This window comes from Camelus bactrianus, chromosome 32 (assembly GCF_048773025.1).
Source record: "Camelus bactrianus isolate YW-2024 breed Bactrian camel chromosome 32, ASM4877302v1, whole genome shotgun sequence".
In the NCBI taxonomy this organism is placed as follows: Eukaryota; Metazoa; Chordata; class Mammalia; order Artiodactyla; family Camelidae; genus Camelus; species Camelus bactrianus.
Window position 1 is genome coordinate 817,057 of NC_133570.1, and position 22,607 is coordinate 839,663.

General features: G+C 64.7%; 1 protein-coding gene across 3 annotated transcripts; it reads right to left on the reverse strand.

The window, feature by feature from the left end:
• Positions 1-973: 973 nt before the first annotated feature.
• Positions 974-22,183, reverse strand: ULK1 (unc-51 like autophagy activating kinase 1). Of its 3 annotated transcripts, none has more exons than XM_074356413.1 (28): positions 21,846-22,183; positions 21,429-21,521; positions 21,305-21,346; positions 13,790-13,822; positions 13,420-13,456; positions 12,561-12,734; positions 12,392-12,465; positions 12,052-12,153; positions 11,220-11,278; positions 11,056-11,138; positions 10,574-10,624; positions 10,136-10,224; positions 9,395-9,476; positions 8,889-8,949; positions 8,649-8,738; positions 8,029-8,154; positions 7,410-7,558; positions 7,221-7,307; positions 6,491-6,759; positions 5,658-5,851; positions 5,465-5,574; positions 5,231-5,374; positions 4,607-4,800; positions 4,312-4,484; positions 4,088-4,206; positions 3,579-3,736; positions 2,683-2,818; positions 974-2,580 (listed from the first exon to the last, which is right to left on the reverse strand). In XM_074356413.1, the coding sequence occupies exons 1-28, from the start codon at positions 21,954-21,956 to the stop codon at positions 2,525-2,527; spliced, it is 3,096 nt and encodes a 1,031-aa protein (XP_074212514.1). In that variant the 5' UTR covers positions 21,957-22,183; the 3' UTR covers positions 974-2,524. The 3 variants fall into 3 exon arrangements, with proteins under 3 accessions (XP_074212514.1, XP_074212513.1, XP_074212515.1); XM_074356412.1 differs by having other exon boundaries at positions 9,395-9,548; positions 21,846-22,182; XM_074356414.1 differs by lacking the exon at positions 974-2,580 and having other exon boundaries at positions 2,684-3,420; positions 9,395-9,548.
• Positions 22,184-22,607: the final 424 nt, after the last annotated feature.

Sequence of the window (22,607 nt, forward strand, 5' to 3'; positions counted from 1 at the left end):
AGCAAATGAATCCCACCAAGGTGAGGGGTTAACAGAGGAAGGGGAGGGGGTGGCGGGGGGAGAGGGCGCCTTTGGGAGATCTCTGTACTTCCTGCACGATTTTTCTGGAAACCTAAAACTGCTCTAAGAAATGAGGTCTATTTAATTTAAATAGACAAACAAAATGCCACGATTGCCTTAATCCTATTTTGGCATTTCTTTCTGCTCCCGACTTCCCAGGAGCCCCACAGAGCGGAAGGGGCTGCAGTCCCCGGGGCCACTCTCCCCCAGGCCGGGCCCTTCCTGTCTGCAGACCAGGGGCAGGCGCTCCAGGAAGCCAGACTGGGGCAGCCTGCTGGGACCCGGCCTTCTGAGGCCCCACCTTCCACTTCCTCTCACACTGCCTCTCCACGAACTTTCGATTCACATTGTGGTTAGCCTTTTTGGTAACTTAACAAGTTATTTTTAACTTATTAAAACAATACATCGTTTAAAAAATGCAAACCATACCACTCAACAAAAAAGAGAAAAAAGCAGGCAAAAGCCTGGAAGAGATGTTTCTCCAAAAAAGAGCTAGAAAAGTGCCATCAAAACACAGGAAAAGACACTCAAAGTCACTAACCATCAGGGACATGCAAATGAAAACCACAGCGACGATCGCCTCCCACTGACCCGGATGTGGAGAGTGGTTGGGGGTGGAAATGGTGCGGCCGCTGTCCAAGTCCAGCCTGGTGCGTCATGGGGAAACGCGGAGTCCCCTCCCCACCCACATCCCCCTCCTCCATGTAGCCCCAGGGGACTGGGAGGCAGGCATCCCGAGGGCCTGGGTGAGCCAACTCGGCAGGGACACGGGTGGGGGACAGGCACAAGCTGGACCCCACATCTCTGAGCGCCCAGCCCGGCCCTGAGCCTGACCTCCAAAATCCTGGTGCTGCAGAACAGAGGCGACAGGAGAACCAGAGACAGTGACAAACCAACCATCAGTCACACCAGCTTAACATCTCCAAAGGTTTATCTCCTTAAATTGATATTACACAACTTAACGCAAAGGGGGCCACACGAAACTTCCTTTAAAGTAGACCAAGGGTCGACAGCCATGTCATGGAGAACAGGGTCGGCGGGCAGGGGGACGGGAAGCTGCAAGGCCCCTCCTGGGGTGCCAGCCTCCCGGGGCCCCGGATTCCAGCCGACCATAAAGCAATAAATACAAACACGTTCTGCGCGGGAGGAGAAACTCAAGTCAACGGTGGTGAGACAGAAACGAGTCCCAGGGCTGCTGCTCTTCCAGACCCAAGCACAGCGGCAAGACTTCAAGTATTGCAGAGAGAAACACGGAGGGTCTTCACTCACCACGTCTGTGGTGAGGCCTCAAAGCCCCTGCCCCAGGTGCCTGGATGGGCACAGGATCCCTCTGCGCTCTTGGGGACGTGCTCGAGGGGAGCTGGGCAGAGCTGGGCCGACCGGGGAAGGCTGCTTCCCCGCCGACCCCGCCCTGGCGGCCAGGACCTGGCTGGGGGCAGGGGGGGACTTGACATCAAAACCCACTGTGAAAGCTGGCGCACAAAAAGGGTCCAGCTCACCTGCCCACCACGTGCGGGCAGGGAGTGTGGGCAGGGGCTGGGCAGACCACATGTCCCCTAGGTCTCCGCATCCCAGATGACGCCGAGGCTGCCCCCATCCTGCCCTCACCCTTTCAAAACAAAACGTCCTCAACTCGTACAAGTCTTCTTAAAAAAAGAGCTGCAGAAAATAAGACACATTTTAGCAGTAAAGTGTGAAAGACCGCAACGTCTATGCTGGGTTCAGGAAGCTTGGTGCTTCATACTGTCCGTCCCTAAAAGAACATTACTTAAGACGGCTGTGTGTCCCCGAGAGGCCCCGGGCGGCAGGCACAGCGCATGCGCTCGTGGGGCTATTTACACACGTACACGTGGGTACAGATGTGTACACGCGCCTTGTAGTGCAACCGATGGGACCGAGGGCGTCCCGGTTCCAGTCCGCCTGAATAAAGTGCTGGGTGACTCACAAAGCTGAGGGGTGGTCTCAGGGAAGGACAGAGGAAGGAGCCAGGAGGACACACCTTTTCCTGGGTGGGTCCGCTGGGCAGGCCTGGCGGCTTTGGCTTGAGCGGGCATCACGGTCTCAGGGCCTCTGCCTGTCCTGGGCGGGACGGCCCTGGGGTCATGGCAGGCTCAGGAGATGCCCACGCATCCCCACCTGCCATCGAGGCAGCCAGGAGAGAAGTTCTGATTGCCGGCTGGGAGTTCTGCCCGTCCGTCAGCAAGGCCAGAGGACTGGCCTGAGTTGAGGTTCTGGGTGAGGCCTTCCAGTGCCCTGAAGTTCATGGCCACAGAGCCCGGGAGATGCAGCTGGAGACCCAGCTCTGGACACTGGGTGGGGCGTTGGGCGGTCCTTGCCCAGGCACCAGCGAGCAGTGCCAAGGCCGCTGGCTTGCCCGGCCAGCACGATGCTCCCCACCCCGCAGGATCGGCAGAGAAGGTCCAGACCCTCGGGCACCATGAGCCGGGCCTTGGGGAGTGGGGGGTCAGGCACAGATGCCGGTCAGCAGGGCCGAGAGTCTCCGCTCGATGCACAGCTTGCCTGCAGGGAGGGAAGGAAGGAGGGAGGGCACCGCAGTGAGCGGGGCACCCGCGGCCCCGGCCCCGGCCCCGGCCCCTCCCCCGGCGGCCCGCGGGCACTGACACTTGGCGATGTTCTCCACATCCGCCTGGTCCGTGAGGATCTGCTGCAGCCCCTCCATGAGCAGCAGGGCCTTGTGGTAGCGCTGGACGCAGTCCTCCCGGCGGTGGAACATCTCGTCCAGGGCAGCCGACTGCACCTGCCGGGCGACAGTGGAGGCTGGGCCCGGCTGCCCGGGCGGCCCCCACCAGGGGACAGGGGACCAGGGCTGACCACCCTGAACCACCATGTCCAGCCCTTGTGCTGGAGGGCACAAGTGACAGTACAGGGTGGTGTGCAGGCCACGTGGGGGGCTGATCAGATATGCGCGTGCCTCGGGCAGCTGGGGGTTACAGATCAGATGCCTGGCCAGCTCCACCCCCAGGTCTGAGTCACTACTAGCAATGGGGTAACTTTCCAGGGGTCACCCCTGGGGGAGTGGGAACTCAGGGATGATGAGGCAGACTTTTCTCGAACATCTGTTCAGACAACGTGTTTTTACTACACAAGTGAATTTTCTCAAAAAACAAGCACTTCTTTAGATAGCTCCTTTGGGGCACAAGGACCCCAAACAATGGATGCAGGGAACCAAGCAGGGTCCCTCCAGGTCCCCTGCTGCCTTCACACTGCGTTCCGAGCTGGGCCGCCTGCGCTGGTTTCTTCTGGAGGCCACCTCGCCCACTAAGAGGCTTGCACACCAGGCCTCTCGTTTCCCAGGTCGGAAAACTGCGGCCAGGGATGCCGCCTGGGCTGTGCGGGAGCCTGGAGGGGCCCGTGTGCCATTAGCTGGCTGCGGGGACAGCGTGGTGCCCTTCCCAACCCGGGAGCGACGCCCCTAGAGCCCAGGGGAGCTGTGGCCATCAGCCGCCCCCTGCCTGCTCCCAGGCCGCTGCCCCCAGCCCCTCCCCTCCCCGTCCTACCGTCTGCACGGCGTGGCTGAAGATGAGCTTCTCGGCGGTGACGCTCTGGACACGGTCCAGGAGCCGCTGCTTGTCCAGGAAGAAGCGCTGCAGCCGGAGGCTCAGGCCTTGGCAGGACACCACGCTCGCCTTGTACAGCTCGTTCAGCTTTCGCACCACTGCGGTGGGCAGGGGGGCCCTCAGCTCCAGCCGGCCCCAAGGGGGGCCCCAGCCCCGCGGCAGGCAAAGGCCGCTGCCCGGCCCCTCTCCTCTGTGCTCTGCTCCAGCCACGCACACTGCGACCTCGCATCCCCCAGCACACGGGCCCTGCCTCGGGGCCGTTGCCCTGCCCTTCCTGGTCTCCCCTGGCTGCTCCCCTACCCGGGCCGGGCCCACAGTGGGTCACCTCCTCAGAAAGGCCCGTCCCCACCTCTTCCTCACTGTCTTTCCCCTAGTGGTTACCTACCCCTCCCTGACGACCCAGTGCCGGCCCTGCGTACCCTGGGGGCGCGAGCTGAGTTCACACTCACCCTGCTTCACGGTGGACGACAGGCACAGCTTGCCGGCCCGGATCTGCTCGATGGCGGTCTGCAGGCCGGAGGAGAGGAGCTCAGCCACCTTCAGGTAGAGCACCAGCTGCTCCGCGAAGCTGGAGGGCGGCGAGGGCGTGTCAGACAGCTGGGGGGCCCCCCGCTACCCCTCCCAGGGCTGCCCCCCCCACCTGCCTCCCCCCGGGCCCGCCGGGCACACCCACCCCCACTCGCGGCTCAGCAGGCTGATCTGGTCGGCCACCACGCTCTCCTGCAGCTGGTACTCAGGCCCCCCGGCCGCCTCGCTGGCGCTGCCCTTCAGGGCTGCGATCTCCAGGACGTGCTGGACGAAGACCAGGGTGAAGCGCAGGCTGTGCAGGGTCTCCGTGTGCTCTTGCTGGGGGGAAGCAGGCGGCTGAGGGGCCGCAGTGCCGGGCACAGCCCTCCACACCCCCAGGCCCAGCCCTGCCCGAGACCCGAGGCCCGAGGCCCAGAGACAACGCTCAGCCCCAGCCTCACCTCCATGAGAGTCTCCTCGGGGAGGTCAGGGGCCTCAAAGGTCACGGCCCCCTCCAGGTTGGCGGCGACGGGGTCGGCAAAGCTGCAGCAGTGGCCAGGGCCGGGGACCTCGAGGGCAGCCTCGCTGTAGGCTCCGGGAGCCAGGTGGCGGGCAGACGAGGAGCCGGCAGAGCTGAGGGAGCTGGAGGAACCCACTACGGGGAGAGGGCACTGAGCGGAGGCCCCCCTGGACCGCCACTCCCCAGCTCAGGGCGCGCTCCCGCCTCCCTGGGAACCCTCCCCAACTCAGTGACACAAGACCCATCCCCACCCCTTTGGGGGCCCAGCGGTGCCTTGGTGAGCAGACCCCGCAGGGAGGCCTCACCCCCCGAGGCCCCGCCCGCTGCAGACGGGACCCTCCATCCAGAGCCTGGGGCTGCGGGGCTGGTGCGCACCCCGAGGCGGCCCCAGGCCCGGGACTCCTGACTCTACAAGTCTGACGTTCAGGGCGCCTGGACACAGAGTGCCACAGCCTGGCGGCCAGGACGTTGTCCCTGCTCCACTCGTGACAACAGCAGAGCCCTCACGCTTCCTGACAGACCAGCGCGGGCTGTGTACTCACCGCAGCCACGGGACGGCCCTCACCTGAGAACATGGTGGTGCGGGGGCCCTGCGGCGGCGTGCTCCCGCTGGGGGGCGAGCCCACGGTGAACACCACAGGGGAGGGGCTGCTGGCCCCCCCAGCGCGGGCTCCTGCGTGCAGGTTCCCTCCGAAGCCAGCAGAGGGCGCTGGGGGAGCGAGAAGAGGGGCTCAGGGAATCTTCCCACCTCGGCCCCCTCACTTCCCAGAGCACTCCCCACCGCCCCCCCGCCATGCACCGATCTCCATGGGCTTCTCCTGCAGGCTGTCCGTGCTGCCCGAGTCGGGGGCCTGCGTTCCAAATGCGGCCTTAAGGAGCAGATCGGTGAGGCGGCCGGTGCTGAGGGACCTGCAGGGCGAAGGGCAGTGAAGAGGTGCAGAGGCTGGACCTCTCCTCCCATGGCCAGTGTCAGGGAGGCCCCACCCACTCACCTGCCAAAGGGGCCCTTGGCGTCCTCTGTGGGCCGCAGGCCCGCGCCCAGCTGCTGCCCCTGGAAGGGCCCTGCCTCCGAGAGGTCGGGCAGCGTCCGGTTCCGAGGCGGAGTCATGACCACGCCCTGCCGGGCCAGGAGGGTCAGCAGGTTCTGGGAGCTGGGGGTCTTGGTGAAGTCAAAGGCAGGTGGGGCCTAGGAGGGGCAGGTAGGGGGCTGAGAGCTACCCACCAGCATGACGCTGAAACCCCAGTGGGGTCAGCAGTGCCGCCCTGTGTCTGCAAGGCCCTACACTGCAAAGCCCCACACTGCAAAGCCCCAACCGCCACAACCCTGATCTTCACAGCAAAGGCGGGAGACTGTGTGTGGCCGGCTCCACCCTGTGCTGGAGGAAAGCGACCCTCACATGTGCACAACACAGGGTACACACGTGTGTACCTGGGCCTCAGAGACATGAGGAGGTAGCTGCGGGGTCTGGCCCCATTTCACAGATAGGAAAACTGAGGCACAGGACAAACTAAATAGCCTGCCCACAGTGGCAGCCTGGGCTCTCTGGGGCTGTGGATGCTGGACCTGGGACAGGACACTTCCTGTCAAAGGCCAGAGAGCAGAAGTTCCAGCTCTGCAGGCCAGCCATCATCATGGGAACGTGGCCACCCCACATGGAAACAGGGAGACTCAAGAGCCGGCCACCACCAGCGCTAGAGGTGTCGGCACTGAAAGCCTGGCGCCCGAGCATGCGGGGGTCTCCTCAGGACAGAGCCGAGCCCTGTGGTCTTCTCCCAGGACTGGCCACTCCTCACCCATCCCCCTGGAGGTCTGGGGCCCTCTTACCTTGGTGGGGGAGCCCAGAATAGGGGGCAGGGGGTTCCGCTGCAGGAAGTCGGGCAACTTGGGCGAGCCACGCAGGGGCCGGCAGGACTGTAGCGCGTGGGAGGGCTGGGGGGGGCTGGCTTGGGGGTGGCCAAACGCCACCCCCAGCGGGTCTGTGGGGGGCTTGGGCAGCTTAGGGCGGACGGCGTGCAGGTCGGACAGGTTGGGGGCACTGTGCAGGCGGCAGCCCAGCCCGGCAGTGTGGGGAGAGCGCTCGGGTGCAGAGGAGCCTACGACCGGACAGGATGGGCCCAGTCACAGCTGTCCGTGAGCTGCCTGGCCCAGCCTGCGCCACCCACCAGGACAGGGTCTGGAGGCCCAGGTCTGCCAACAATGCCCTTCACCCTCAACGGCCACCTGTGAGGCACTGCGCCTGCGCTCCACTGTGCGCACATGGAAAAAAGCAAAGGGATGCCAGCTCAAGGTCACACAGCATGGCAGGGCTGGGGCTGGGGTGGAGGTGGGATTTGAACCCCACCCAAGTCGGCCCCCATAACCTGAAGGCTTGAGCTTGTTAAAAATAGTCTCATGAAATTTTCTCCCTTCCCGTAACTCCTAAGCAATGATGTTTGTGAGACAGGAAGACAGCCACTGTTTCAAGCAGCGGCAGGTCAGCCCGGGGAGGTCAGCCCGGCTCCGCCACCCCTCCCCAGCTCCACCCTCCCACCCCCCAGGCGGGGGCTGTACCCACCTGGACGAGGGGACCTGCCCCCCCGCATCTCGGCGGCTTGTGGGGAGGGCGCCCCGCTCCAGCCCGGCCGCTCGGGGATAGTTCCGACTTGAGGGAAAGAGGGGTTGCCAAGGTCAGTGTGGGATGGAGGGAGCTTGGAGATGCCCGCTCCCAACTCAGGCCGCGTCCCTCCGCGGGGCTCGGGCTCACCCTGGGGAGACGGTGTGTAGGGCCGGCCCCCACCCAGGGAGAGCTTCCTGGCCAAGGCAGCACCATGCTCTGCATAAGACGGGGGCGACGGACTGGCCCGCACAAAGCCCAGGGGGCTGGTGCTGCCTGACCTGCGGATGGCGGAGGACCTGGGGACACAAGCAGACACAAAGTGAGAGGCCCCCCAGCCACGCCCAGCGAGGGCCACGAGCACACACCACGTGTCTGTCCCCGCTCCGTTCAAATGACGGGCCTCACCAGGAGCAACAACCAGGTGAAAGGCCCAAGGTCGCAGATTCTGACCGGGAGACCCCCCCACCCACAGGGGTCTCTGTGAATCACATGAAAAAGGTGCTCTCTCTCCCATCTGTTGAAATTCGCAAAAACCGAAACTAGTTTTATCAACAGAAAACACCTGACTGGTATCTACCAGACAGCAGTCGTAACACATCTAGAAGCCCAGTCCGTGCACAGAGCGAGGGTGGCACTGACAGTCACGCGGTGCACAGCCTGCACAGCCGTGCGTGTGAGCAGGCCCTGCTCCTCTCCAGGTGGGCTACAGTGGGGGTCTCACTAGCCCTCTAGGGCGTGCCTGGCCACCGGGGGACCCCCCACTCACCGCGCAGTCTGGTACTGGGTGGGTGACTGAAGGTTCTGCTCAATGCGCTGGTAGTTCTGCACCTGAGTGGGAACTGGGATGGGGACAGAGGCACCGCACCTGCTGCTAGAGAACGGGCCAGCCCGGCTGTGGTGGGTGGAGAAAGGCTGGGGTCACTGCAGATGTGGCATTCTGGGGCAGAGGCCACTCCAGGCCACCTGCACACGGCCAGCACCGCTGCGGTTTGGGCACCAGGGCCTGTCTGTTCACACCCCATTCACACTCTGCACCCAGGTGGCTTCTGGCTAGGACTGGCCAGTAGGAGGTGGGACAGAGGACAATGAGGCCAGACCAACACCTGCTGGCTCCAGTCCATGCCCTCCTGGCCCAGCAAACTTGGGGTGGTGGTGACACCAGTCTCTGACACAGCTGCCCCTTGCCCCCACCCCCACCCTGGCCTGTGTCCCTTCCACCACAATCCCCTCCATCCGCTGGACCACCCACGAGGAGCCAGGCCTGAATGAAGGCGGGACCTCTGGACACAACCTGGCTCAGGGTTAGGGGGCCACGACTCTGAGGGAAGCCCTAACGGTGGCCCTGGGGCAGCTTACAACCCCTGCCAGGTCCGGGCCCCTGCTTACCCTGAGGGGCTGAGGGAGCTGCTGCAGGGCGGGGAAGGAGAGGGGGTCCGGCCACGGCTCTCCAGGCCAGCCGAGGCCGCCAGTGAGCTCCTGGTGGACAGGCAGGGCCACACCTCAGGCCAAGCATGCACACAGCCTTGGCCCTTCCCAGAGTGTCTGACCCAGGCAGGGCAAAGGACAGCCTGCGAGAGCACGCGTCTCCCTCTCCCAGGGCAAGGAGGGCTCGAGGTGGGGGCTTACCCGCTGCACATCAGGCTATCCGGTGGGGGCTTGGCGCCGGCTGCCTCAGCCACCAGGTCACCTGTGGATGGGAGACCGGTGAGGCCGGGCCCAGGAAGCGTGCCCACTGTGCCCTCCCAGGCCACACCTGTCCTGGCTGCGGACAGTGGGCGGAGGGTCCATGAGTGGCAGCTTCGTGAGACAAGGCACCTCCTCTGGGGCAGGTCGGAGGCGCAGGGGTTGGGAGAAGGGCCACGCGGGGACCCCGGGCTCTCATGTCCCTAACTTGTCACTTGTACTGAGAGCTCCCTTTGCCCATAGGAACCTTAGGGCTCTCAGAGGTGTACCCTCCCCACCCACCAGTGTCCAGCCAGGCATCCACAGCTCCCAGTCTGGCCTGGGACCCCTCCTCCAGGACCCCTGGGTCCCCATCTTCCCACTGCCAAGGCTGGGTACGGGGCCTCTCCTCCCAACATGGGGCCCACTTGAGGCCTACCCCCGCCCACTCCCACTGGCGGCCCCCTGACCTGGAAGCTGGGCCGGGACCATGACGAAGTCATCCGTGTCACAGGACGAGTCCTTGCTGCTGCTGCCTGAGTCCCGGGAGCCCTGCAGGAAGCCGGCGGCGTCGGCCGGGGAGGTCAGGGTCTTCTGAAGCTGCTGCTGCATGTCCCCCAGGGACTGGGGGGCAGAGGGGAGGCCACTGAGACCCGGCCCCGGGGCCTGGGTGAAGGGGGACTGCTGGGGAAGGGGCTCTGCATGTTCTCCCCCGGGGCCTTGCCCTCTCTCCTGATTTCTGAAATGCCACACCTCGGCTAAGCCTGGGCCCCACAGGGACAGACACCTGACGGAACCGCCCGTCACCCAGGGTGAGGGAGCACTGGGCTCCCAGAGATCCGGGGAGGCCCTCTTTCAGGTGACCCCCCACTTTTCCATCCGGGGACGTGTGTGGAGGGAAAGGCTGCCCGTCGGCCAGCCCTGCACTACACTCAGTACGCGGTGCGCCCGGAACGTCTGCCTTCAGACGTGAGCGAGAGCCGACCCCTCGACCACCTGCCCCGGCCCCGGCCTGCCAGGACGGATAGCAGTTCAAGCCCCGATCCCCCCGCCCTGAGCACAACCTCAGCAGGCCTCACCCCACCCGTCAGCAGCAACAAAGGCGGGTGTCTGGGTGGGGCCGAAGCCCAGACACAGTTCTTGCCGGGGTCTACGCGTTCCAAATATGAGGGGAGAGAAGCCCACAGCCCGGACCCCAGTGCGTGACTCACCGGCGGGGAGGCCAGGTGGGAGGTGGAGCTGCTGCTGGAGCTGCTGCCGGAGCCCGAGCTGGGGTAGGAGGGCACGGGCACCGGCGGGGCTGGCGGGGGCGGGGTGGCGTGGTCAGGACCCAACGGTCTCCCCCGGCCCTGCACACCCCCACTCCCAGCCACCTCCAGCTCGGGCCCCCAGACAGAGGAGCCCAGGGACAGGAAAGGAGGGGCGGCCCCCCCTCCCTCGCTGACCTGTGGGAGGCCCCACCCCCAGCTCTCCACACTTCACCAAGTCAGCTGAGCTCCGGCCCACCCCGTGGCCTTGGGGGCCCCAGGGGGACTCCGAGTTGGAGGTGGGCTCAGGAGCTGGTACCCCCCAACCTCCCAGGGTGGGGATGGCAGCCTGTGGTGAGGAAGGGGGGGCACAGGAGTCCCCGGGACCTTCAGGGGACTCACACTTCTTCACAGCGGCGCTGGCATCAAGGAAAGGGTGATGGAAAAACTCATCTGCAGGAGGAAGGATGGGCCAGGCCTCAGGAAGGCTCCAACGCCAGGGTTTCCAGGGTGAAGGCTGGGCCCCCGCCGTCCCCTGGGGCCTGAGCTCCAGCTGGCTTTGGGCCCCGTCCCGCTGCCTCACGCCAGCCAAGCCCGGAGGGAGACAGAGCCTCAGCTGGCAGCTCTTGAACACATCTGGCCCCCACAGTGTGGCCGGAGCCTGGCCCCACCCAGCCTGCAGAAGGCTTCCCAGCAGCACCTCCCGTTGCAAACCTGGGGGTTTTACCAGCAGCGCTGCTGGGAAAGGAGCCGCAGGCACCCGGGAACCTGCTCGCTGCGGCCCCCAGAGGCCCGCGGGAGCCGGGTGTGCGGGACACGGGGTGCAGGGTGCAAGCCGGGCGGGCCCCTGCGGGGCGGGAGTGGGGGTGAGCTGCCATGCTCACCGAAGTCCATGCGGTCTTTGTGGTTGCGCTGAAGCAGAGCCAGGAGCAGCTGTCTCAGCGGGGCCGAGGTCTCCCGGGGGATGCTGCGGGCACAGAGCACAACGGTGACCGGGCAGCCGGCGGGGGGGGGGCGGGGGGCTGAGGCCAGCGGCAGGGTCACTCACGTGGGGACCAGCGTCTTGTTCTTCTCGTAGAAGAGGCGGAGGTCCTGGGGGCTGCTAGCCTGAGTGGGGAAGAGGTTAGGTATGAGTGTACCCCCTGCATTTAGCCACTGCTCGTTCAGGGCCTCCATGCCCGACGGGGTCCGTTGGCAAGCACTGCTGGCCAGGACTCTAGGGCCCTGTCTAAACACCGAGTGCCCTCATGTGCTTCCTAGGAAGGGGCCACTACCCCCTCCCCCCATCCCGGCTGTGGGACCACAGGGACCGCACGAGGGTGACCGGGTGGGCCTGGAGCAACAGCCAAGAGCAAGATGGGCCCCTGCCTTCCCTAGGTGGACATGCCAGTGGGGCCCAGCCCTTGCCTGCTCTCGCAGACGGGGAGGGGTGAAAGGAGTAAGGGGGGACAGCCCAGGTCACCAGGCAGTCAGACAGGGCTCTGCGGCCAGCTGGCGACAGCGGAGAGCTGCCAGGCGGGGCCGTGAAGTCACTACAGGAAGCAGAGGTCTGCAGGATGGGGTCCACCGCAGAGCAGGCCACGCCTTCCAAACACAGGGCGCACCCAGCACTTGACGCTAATCTAGGAGGTCGTGCCAGCATTGGAGGTGGCAGGAGGAAGGCCATGAAATTGGGTTCAGGCACACACGGACACACGGATGCACCCTGGAGCCAGCCAAGACCGGCCTTGGCTCTGAGCAGGACTGTACCATGGGGGCTGGGAGGCCCCATCACTTCAGTGAAGGAGGCTGCAGGACCGTAATGACCGGCAACTCTGCCGGGGACCCGGAGCCGAGCGTGCCCATGCTGGCACATCCACCCACCCTGCCAGCCCACTCACCTGGAAGGGCGCCTTCCCTGTCAGGCACTGGTACACGATGGTGCCGATGCTCCACAGGTCCGCCTTCCCGTCATAGTGCTGGGACATGATGACTTCGGGGGCCTGCGGGGTGCGGGTGCACATCAGCGCTGTGGCGAGGATGGACACCAGGTGTGCACTGACCAAAGCCCAGCGCCAGCCAAGTACCGGCCGATCACATGCCAGCCAGGTGTCCCCCAAGTGCCCTCACATGCCACACGAGGTGAGGCCACAGGATGGGGCTCAGCTCTGGACACAGGACCGGATCCCACTGCCTACGCCCCTTCCACAGGGCAGCAGGGGCCGGGGGTGGCCCACCTACCATGTACATGGGGGAGCCGCAGAGTGTGGCCGCCATCATGTTGCTCTGAAGGTACCGGGCGAAGCCGAAGTCGGCTGCAGGCGAGGAGAGGTGTGTGAGGAGGGCGGCTGCGGCCCCAGGCGCCCCGGGCCCCCCCCCGGCCTCCCAGGTGCCGGCCCGGCCGCCTCACCAATCTTGACCCGGATGTTGTTGGGGTTGGCGCGGCGCCCGCCTGGGTTAGAGAGCAGGATGTTCTGTGGCTTCAGGTCCCGGTGGATGATGCCCTTGCTGTGCAGGAGCCGCATGGCGCCCGCGATCTGCTGCAGGAACAGCCGGATAGTGTCCTCGCTCAGCGTTCGCATGGCTGCGGGGAGACGGGCCTCGAGTTAGAACGAGGGGCCGAGAGCCTGGCGGGACAGGGATGGTACAGACCCTCCCTTCCGGAGGGGCCTCGGCCCTGTGCTGCTCCCAAGCCACTCCCCTGCAGTCCCCAGCCTGTCCCTCACAACGCAGGCACTCGCTCCCGTCCCCTGAGCCCATCCGTGGCCGGCTCTGCCTGGGATCTTCCTCCCCTGGCTCCGCTGGCCTCTGACCTGCCAGCTCCGAGTGGCGGTCCAGCACTCCCTGCCCCGTCTCTGTTCAGGACCACTTCTCAGTAGCCTCCTCTACCCACTGCTCAGGGGAAGCACCATGGCCAACGGCTCTGCCACCAGCCCCAGGCCAGGCCCTCAGCAAGTGAGGGGCTGAAACTACAGACAGCAGGACCCAGGTGAGGCCTGCCCCCTGCAGACCAGCCAACCAGGAGCCTCAGGGACCCGGCAGGGCCAAGGGGCCACTCCGAGGGCACTGCCTCCCAGAGACCGCCCAAGGATGTGCCCAAGAGTGGATCTCCCAGACCAAGTCTGCCCCGCGAGGCCGTCCCTGATGGTTTTGACACACCATGTGTCCCCATTGGGCTCAGGAAAGCGCATTCATGCCAGGCCACCACTCAGGCTGGGTCAGGGCAAGCCCAGGCGTGCAGCCCGTCCAGCCACAGGGCGTCCACTCACTGTGCAGGTAGTCCGCCAGGTCCCCGCCGTTACAGTACTGTAAAACACCAGCCACGTGCCTCGGTCAGCAGCCAGGGCAGACCCGCCAGCCCTGCCCAGGTCTCCCCGCCACCCCACCCTGGATGTCTGCTTCCTGGGCACCTGGGTACCCTGTCTCCACCCTGGGGCAGATGTCCCCTGCAGTTGATGCCTGAAGAGGTCAATGGGTGTGCTCATCACCCCCCAGCACCTGCTGTGGCCACCGGGGCTCCTGATGAGATGGCCCTAAGTCCATGGACATGTGGGCAACATCTAACCCCCAGGTGACAAAGGCCCAAGAGCTGGGAGGGCTCAATCTCCCTGTCCTCACAGCTGGCCTCCGGGGACTCACCTCCATGACCAGGTAGACGGAATTGGCCATTTCCTGCAGGACACAGAAGAGGCAGTGAGAGGTGGAGGGGAGTGCACCGCGACCTCTGTGCTGCCAGCCCTCTGGGAAGCTTGACCTGACCACCTGCACCCATGGGGCCCTCAACACACCGCTGCGCTCCAGGGAGGAGAGGCCAGTGAGGGGGGACATCAGCTGGCCTGGAGGCCCCAGGGCTTCCCATGCCAGGGCTGAGCCAGCTGCACTTCGTGGCCAAGAGACAAGGACGTCTGCAGGCCAAGCGGGCTGACATGTGTTGTTTTTGTTTTTGAGGCCGTCTGCACGTGGACTGGACTGACAGGAGTAGCGGCCAGTCAGATCACTCTGCTTATCACGTCTGGGAAAGGGGCTGAGGTCCCAGGAGAGGTGTCAGGGGTGGAACGTGGACCCCACCTCCCAGGGAGAGCCCTCAGCAGCCAGGTCTCTATCAAAGTCAGGGTTGGTCTCAGCCCTGAGGTTCTGAGGGGCTCAGCTTGTTGTTCTGTGAGTCCTGGGGGAGTAGGGACCCAAGTCCCCAAGAAGGGACAAGGCCACAGTGTGAGGGCCTTGAACCTCAGGCCGTGGAAACTGCTCAGCTCCCGGCTCCAGAACCAGAGATGCCAACAGAATCACAGGTCACGGCAGCCAGCCCACTGCTGCCCAGTAGCACTAGGCCAGCTTCTGGCTCAGCCCTCGGCCACCCACAGCCTACGGGTACCGCCAGCATCCTCGGCACGTCCACCCCAGTGAGACTGAGGGGCCTGGCACTCAGGTCACTGAACAGACACCACCCCCAACACCCAGAATCTGCATGTGAGGGGCCACTGAGATCCTAGGTCACAGAGAAGTAAACCGAGGCCGGAAAAGCCAAGTCGACAGGCAGGTGGGGTCCTAGTCTCTCAGCTCTCCTGCAAGCAGTGCCCTCCACTCTCTCCCAGGCCAGGTCACTGAGGGGCTCTGCCAGCCACGAGCCAGGCCAGGTCCCCAAACCCCTTCGGCACCAGCACACTGCTGGGCCTTGGGAAACTGGAGGTGCCCCACCTGCCCTCAACAGGAGGCCCAAAGTCCCCATCCCCACCCAGCACTCTGCTCACAGGAAGCCCCAACTTCTAAACCCCACAGAGCAAGGGGACAAGCCTGGGAGCTGGTCCCAAAGCTCGCAAAGCCCCATGGGGAGCTCCGAGGGAGGCTGCCTAGGGGAGGGAGGTAGCCTTCAGGGGACCAGTAGGTGCTCCCTACTCAGATCCCAGGGCTGCTCCCCAACCCCACCCAGCAGGAGAAGGACCCATGGTCAGTCCCCTGCCTCCAGGAGGTGGGGCCTGGGCTCAGACCCACACCAGCAGGCGAGGAGGGACACAAAGCCACTGGGTGACACGTCATGTGTAATGTCAGCGCCCCGAAACAAGGTAAGCCCCTCACGCCTCCAGAGCTCCACCAACAGGGCGGGAGGCCTCAGGGAGCAGGGGTGAGAGGGCGACACTGAAACTCTCGGGGCTGGCCGGGCCCAGACAGGCCTGTCCCCGCACGCCTCAGCCCTGCACCCCAGGCCCATGGCTCGGGGCGCGTCCCAGCAGGGACGCAGAAGCCTTCCAGAGCGCCCAGCCAGGGCTCGCCTGGGAAGGGGCGGGCTCCGTCCGCAAAGGCAGGCCCCAGCCCAGCCAGGCCCACCCCACTGGCAGGAATGCAAGCCTGGGAGCTGGCCTCGGCCGCACCTGCTGGGCCAGCCTCTCCAGGCCGGCTGCGGGGAAGAGATAACACGGGGCAGGTCCCAGAATCCCCAGCCACGTGGGCCCACTGGGTGGGCCAGGCCAGAGGGGCAGGGCCCGGAGGGAGATGAGGGAGACGGAGGGAGGACGCAGAGGCTCTTACAGCAGGGAGCAGAACTGGAGGCTCTCAGGAGGACCCAGCAGAGGGCGGAGGGAGGGGCCAGAGATAAGTACCCGAAATAACCCCAGAGATCTAAACACACGCTCCCCGTGACACCCAGGCCACCTGCTCCCTCACCTGCCCTCACCCCAACCACGGCCACCTCTGGCAACATCCCACGCATGCTCAGCTCCCGAATCCACTCCCCTCCAGTGAGCTCTGGGGGCGCTCTGAGCACTCTTGTCATGCATGGCCCAGAGAGGCTAAGAGCCCTTTGCCAGGGCCACGCAGCCAGAAGGCAGAGCAGGGCCCGAGTTTCCTCCTGACGGCTGGCACCCTGCTCCCCAGGAAAGCCCCCAACTCACCAAAGGGCCCGCTGAGCCTAGACAGGCAAGAACAAAGTGACAAGGACAGACAAGCTGGAGACAGAGGCAGCACTCATCCCCACTGAGTGTTCCCAGGAGGCTGCACCAGGACTGGCAGAAAGGCCACCCAGGACCGTGCGGGGACGAGCGGCTGGCTGGCTGGGACAGGCAACCCGCTGCACTGCCCATTCCACTTCCGGGCACACCCCTGGATCCAGGACCACCTCCCCCCGAAAGGAGGTCCTGCGGCATCAGTGACAACCCCTGAACGGGGCGCCGCTCCCACGCCAACCCCATCCCTGACATCTCCCCCAAGACTACCCTGCAGCTGTCCTGGCACCTCCCAGGCCTCAGAGAGCGCCCAGTGAGCAGGGGGCCAGGGGCTCTGCGGCCAAGCGCGACGGTAGGGGTCCTCTGCCCTCTGTCTCTGCACCCAGGTGCGTCACCTGGCAGAGACCGAGGGCGTCCCCTGCCGGGCACCAAGCACCGGGGTCAGGGCCCGGGGGGAGAGCGCAGCAGGGCTGGGGGCTGCACCCGCCTCGCCTCACTGCCGGGGACCCGGGCCTGCGAAAGCCCAGGAAACCCGGCCCCCCCCGCAGGCGCCCGCGCCCCGTCGATGGGCTGGGCCCTCGGAGGCAGCGGCTCCTCACTGCCAGCAGCCGGCCAGAGGCTCGGCCGGTACCCAGGTGAGGTCAGGAAACGCGCCCAGGGCCAGGAGGCAGAGGCCGGCCTGAGAGGGTCCTCCGCCTGCCCCCACGCCAACGCCGAGGCAGGTCCCAGGGCCCCAGCAGGACCAGTCACAGGGTCCACAGCCGCCCGGCAGGGAGCTTCTCCAGGGAGGCTGCGTGCCCAGGCCCCCCAGGGGCCATGCTGGGTGCCCCACCCCGCCCTGAAGCAGCCGGCTCTCTGGGCCCCCAGGGGAAGGAGGAGGTCAGGGCAGCCTGCTTGGCACAGCTGACGTGCCCTCGCCCAGCCTGCCACCCACCCGAACCCGGAAAGGCCGCAGGTCCTGCCTCTGCCTGCCTCCTCATGACCTAAATTTGGTTTTCACCAGCTCCCCCAGGGAGTGGGGACCAAGTGGGCTCCAGACAGCAAGTCACCTCCTGGGGGGTCAGTCCAGACTCAGTCTAGACACTTGGAAGGGCCAGGACTGCTCCTGGGGCGCAGTGACCGCCGGAGCCCAGAAGGGCTCTCGTCCTAGGGGAGGTAGACGAGGGCTACTGGTCGGTTTCTCGTCCTCAGGAGCCTGTCCTGTTAGTAACAAAGACCAATATGGGAGAGGCGCGGGCCCGCCAGCCCCCCACCACTCCGCACGGTCGTCCCCTCTCCGCCAGCGCAACCTGCGGCCCAGGAAGGTTCCAACAATGTCCCAGCCTGCTTAAGGGGGAGAAATGGGCACAGAGAGGCCCTGAAGTTCTGCTGTTGCACAGCTGGCAAGGGAGGGGCAGGGCCGGACACTGAGTGCTGACCACGCCACTGCGCAGCCCCCAAGGAAGCGGGTGATGAATTCCAGCCTCGCACCTGAAGTGGGTAAGACAAAGCCTCAAAGGCAGGAGGAAACGGAGCCCTCTGTCTCTTGGGGGCGTGCCCACAAGCCCTGGGGACAGGGCTGGCCCAGGTGTCGGGGCCAGGTGTCCTGGGCAGCCTGGCACGGGCGCCCAGGCACGTAGGAGGCCGCCCCGCCACAGGGTGCTAAGGTGCTTTGCTTAATAGGATCCCAGCTCCCTGGCTCGGCCAAGCCCCCTCTGTCTGGTGATCCTGGGCTGGACCTGGTGGGTGGGTGGGGAGGCAGGCACTGACCTAGTTAACTCCTCGGGGTGGCTCTCTGGGCTCCCGAAGGTGGCAGAAGCCACAGCCGCCCACGGGAGCAGCACTGCTCCCCTCCCCCAGGCCAGGCTCCTCTGGAAGGCTCCCAGACGGAAAAGGATGCCCGGCCCCACCCTGGTGAGGAAGGCCCACCCTCCTTCCTCAGGGAGCCTCCTTCGGCTGCCCATTGTGTCCCTGTGGGCCCCTGGGGGGCGGGCAGGCAGCCTGCACTCTCCAGCCCTCTTCTTCCCTCAAGCCCAGCCTGCCCGACTCCGGAAAAGCAGGGGGCACTTTCAGAATGGAAAACACAGAACTGACACATTCCTCCACCAGGCTCTCCTGGGTCGTGGTGCCCCACCGTCACCCAGAGCCTGGGGTCTGGGAAAAGCAAGGCCAAGGGTCGGCACTGTCTTGAAAGAGCCCACGGTAACTGCCCTTGACTGAGGTCTCCACCAGCCAAACGTCACAAGGAGCTGGCTCTGTCTGCCAGGCCGGGGTGAGTGAGTCACTCCAGCTGTGGGAACCAGCCGGCCGGATGGTGTGCTGGCCTCCCAGGGCACGCTGGGCACGGCTGGTCCTGGCCACATAGTCTCACACCCCGATTCCCAGGGTGGCCACTCTGTCCAGAGAGAGCACATCCAGATACCACCCAGCACGCGAGGGTAAGACTGAGAGCCCACTCCTCTACCCCTCAATGAAAAGCCTGGGGCTCCAGCCGACTGCCCACATGTCTGGGGGCCTCGGGGCACAATTCACGGGGCCCACGTCCCAGGCACCCACATCGGCCTGGCAACAGTCTCTATTCCGTAGGGCCACAAATCAGAACCACCTCAGCAGATAAGAAACAAGCTGAGGAGAGATATTTCCAACCCATCGTGGGAGAGCTTTCCTTAATATATAAAGAGTCCCTATGAATCAGCAACACCTGTGTAACACTTACGAAGCAGCAGTCCTAACACATACTGACTCAGGCTGTCATCACAAGCCCCTACCACAGGGGTGTGCTGACGTGATCCCCCGTTTCCTGGGCAACACTGAAGCACCAGAAGGCTCAGTAACTCGCCCAAGATCACACAGGTCAGCAAGTGTCAGTAAACGGGGGAGCTGGGCTCAGAGAAGGGCAGCATAGCTCAGGGCCCGCGCCACCAACCACAGTGCCAACCAGCCTCCGTGACAAAGAGACCGACAGGAATACACTCCGAGGCAGGAGGCACTTCCTACAGTCACGTGCGCACCGAGAAATGCTGAGCCTCACCGGTAAGTGAAAAACAAAGCCGTACGAGATGCCATTTTCCAGCTCTAAGACGGGCCAAGATGAAAGTCTGATAACTGACCTCCTGGCAAGGATGGGGAGACAGGCTTCCCTTGGGCAGCCCTCCTGTGCCTACGGTCCATCCTCTACAGACCACAATCTGGCAACTGTTCCAAACTAAAACACGCATCCTCTTACTTCTAGGAATCTACCCTGCAGATACACACATGGCAAAGGTGAGTGGAAGGAGAGTCACCGGCACCCTGCTGACATGTCAGAATCCCAGAATAACCTCACGTCCCGTCAGCGGGGCCTGGTGAGGTCAGCCGTGGAATGCAGGGCACAGAGCACCACAGGCTGCCAATAACGCCCACAGCCACAATCCTAACATCAGCAAACACTCACTACCCATTTCAGCCAAACAACTCCACGGTCACTGGGTTAGACAGAAAGCGATGGCAGCACAGAGAGATTAAGACACTTGTCCAAGGACACACAGCTAGTTTCACTGACAGAACCAGGACTGGAACCTGGTCATCTAGCTTCAGAGTCTGGGCTCTGAACCTTGCAGAAGGAATCGGGGGTAACTTTCTTGGGAGGAGAGGAGTGTAATTTCTCACAGACAGATTGAGACAGTTAACGTGGAGTGACACAGACCTTCTCTGAGACACATGTTTAAGTGAAAAATGCCACGCTGCAGTGCAGTGGACAGCGTGGCAGCAAAGCAATACACGTACAAGGACATGTCCTCGCCCCCAGAGAGCCCATGGGGGGACGGGGCTCCGCTGGGACAGAGATGGCAGTCATCTTTTCCCACACCCCTTTTGTACAAGTTCATCTTTTTTTTTTTTCTTTTAGCCAAATCATTTACTGTTTTTAAAAGCCATTTTCCCTTGGGTCTCAGGTGTGTCTCAGACCGGCATCTAAGGACTGAGGGAAGCACCCCACGCCCTGAGAGCTAGGAGCCCTGGGTGCGGTGGGGGGCATGGGGCCTGGAGGGGAGAGGCTGGCTGGCCTCTAAGCACGTCCTCCACACAGGGGAAGCCACAGCACTGCCAGCCCTGGAGGAAGTGGCAGGGCCCACCACCAGGTGTGTGGCCCATCCAGGCTGGGGAGAGGGGGGCGGGAAGGGAAAAGGGAGGCAAGGGGAGGGGAGGCCAGGGAAGGGTGGGAGGGGAGCAGGAAGAGGAGGAGGGGAAGGGGGCCGCCCTCTTGGTCCCAGGACAGCTTCCAGGCTTCTAGGTACTTGCTGTCACAGTGGACGTGGGCCCTCCCCATGTCACCTCATGTCATGCCACAGCCCAGCTCTGAAGGGGGAGGGAGAGGACAGGGGAAGAGGGAGGAGGCCACCAAGACAGACAGCCAGGACGGGAACTTCCCCTCAGCCAGGGGCTGGTCCCGTGGCCTCAGTAAACAGGTTTCAAAACCATTAGTCAGCACTTTAGCCCTCAAATCTGCTGCCTCAGATTCCTGGTCCCCAAACTGGGTATCCAGGGCCCCAGACCCTTGCCGAGGCTGGGCCCCACCGCCAGGCCCAGAGGCCAGGGTGCACAGGGGGAAGCCAGCCACAGCCTTCTGGGCCAGCTAGGCCTGAGGTGGCCCGATCAGACAGGCAACCGCCTCCCTCCTGCCTCCAGCTAGGGGTGGCTGGCCCCAACTGCCAACAAGAAGGAATCTCCCTTGGCCCCTCCCCTCCCCCAGTCTGACGCAGGGAGAGACTGGCCAATGCCAGGCCGCTGGAGTAATGTCAACAAACAATCGGTTGGCCCAGACAGGTGGTCCAGGCCGGCAGGACTGCCCTGGGCCTGCGCTGGGGACAGGACTTACAGTCAGGGCCACTGGGTCAGACATCTCCGGAGGGCCACGCTGTAGCCAGACCTTACCCGGTGGATCGCTGCTGATGCCTGTAGCAGTCAGGCAGCCAGGGAAGGTGGAAGCTCTCCTAATGTGCCCAGAGGAAGCCCAGCCCCAAGAACTGAGCTGAGGATGGGATCTCCAAGTTCCCCTGCCCCTCTTCCAGCTGGGCAGGTCAGACACCCACCCACACTTGGGGGTGCCCAGCTCCTTCCCCCAACATGAGATGCTGGCCTGAAACAGTCCACTACCGACCAGGCTGGCCTGAGACTCAGGTCACCAGGGCCCAAGGCTGTGCTTGGGCCAGCCTGGAAGGGAACACCCCCTCCCCACCATGACCACAGCCCCGAGACTTACCTGGAAGTCATACAAAGCCACGATGTTTTCATGCTTCAATTCCTAGGACAGAAACCCAGGTTTCCCGTGAGCAAGATGGACTCACCCACCACCTGTCCCCCTCCTGCTTCCAACGCCAGCTCACCTTGAGGATCTTGATTTCCTTCCCCAGCAGAGTCTGGGACTTAGCGAGGTTCTTCTTGTTAATGCACTTGACAGCGACCTCCAGGTCGTGTTTCTGAAAACCAAGCGCGGGTGTCCCTCAGGGGCCCGGAACCGGGAACCCCTTGAAGGCCTTGCCCAAGCCAGGTGAGCACCTGGCAGGTCCCGGGAGATGAAGGAGGGTCAGGGGTGTGAGTGAAGGGGATGTGGGGGTCTCCGGGTGTGGGGTGGGGATGAGGGGGTACCCGGCCGTGCAGATGTGCGGTCCAGGGCTGGGTGAGGGGCGCTCTGGAGTGTGGAGGTGGGGATGAGGGGGTGTCCGGAGTGTGGGGGAGAGAGGGGCCCCCGCGGTGGAAGGCCGCCCTCGCCCGGGCTCTGTCAGGGCCCGCCGGCCCCTCACCTCGCGGTGGCGCCCCTTGAAGACCACGGCGAAGGCGCCGTGCCCAATCAGGTCCTTGCGCGAGAACTCGAACTTGCCCACGGCCTCCAGGCCGCCGCGGCCGGGCTCCATGGCGCGCGCCGGGCCAGGCAGGCCGGGGCTCAGGCGAGGGCACGGGCCGGGGGCGGAGGGCAGGGGGCGCGCCCCATCGGGCAGCCCGGGCTGCCGACGCGATCCGACTCCAACCCGGTCTTGACCCGGGTTCCGACCCTATCCCGGGATGCGGCTCGGGCTCCGGCAGGGAAACAAAAGAGCCGCGGCCGCCGGGCCCCAGGAGCCAGAGACGCCGGCGCAAGCGCAGTGCGCGCCGGGCGGGGCGGGGCCTGGGGGCGGGCCTGGCCAGGGTGGGGCGGGGCCTGGCCTGGACGGGGCGGGGCCTGGCGGGCGGTTGCGCTTAGTGGGTGGCGGCGTCGGCGGCGGGGCGGGTCCCTGAGAAGCAGGGCTTGCCTGGGGGCGGTACCAGGTGGTTGGGGGCGGGGCCAGAAGCAGGCCCGCCCCTTTGGGATGGTCCGGGAGTTGCAAGCCTGGGCAAGGGCCGAGGGTCGCTCCCCAGCCGGTTCCCCTGCTGCAGCCTTTCCCTGGGTCCCTTGTCTGTGCATCCGGGGAGGGGGGGGTGCACGTTTGCCATAACCACCATTAATTCCTGGGACGTGGCCCGTTTACCCCAGCGCTGGAGGCTGGATAGAGTAAATTCTTAGCGGATGTGTTACAGGTTATGCATAT

What these genes read in the sequence shown, in the direction of transcription:
- ULK1 (XM_074356412.1), bottom strand. Translation starts at nt 21,956, where the DNA reads ATGGAGCCCGGCCGCGGCGGCCTGGAGGCCGTGGGCAAGTTCGAGTTC. An exon ending in CTACACACCGTCTCCCCAGG is followed by an intron (nt 7,308 to 7,409) that starts GTGAGCCCGAGC and finishes CTTTCCCTCAAG; the next exon opens with TCGGAACTATCCCCGAGCGG. An exon ending in CCGCACCACCATGTTCTCAG is followed by an intron (nt 4,801 to 5,230) that starts GTGAGGGCCGTC and finishes CTCTCCCCGTAG; the next exon opens with TGGGTTCCTCCAGCTCCCTC.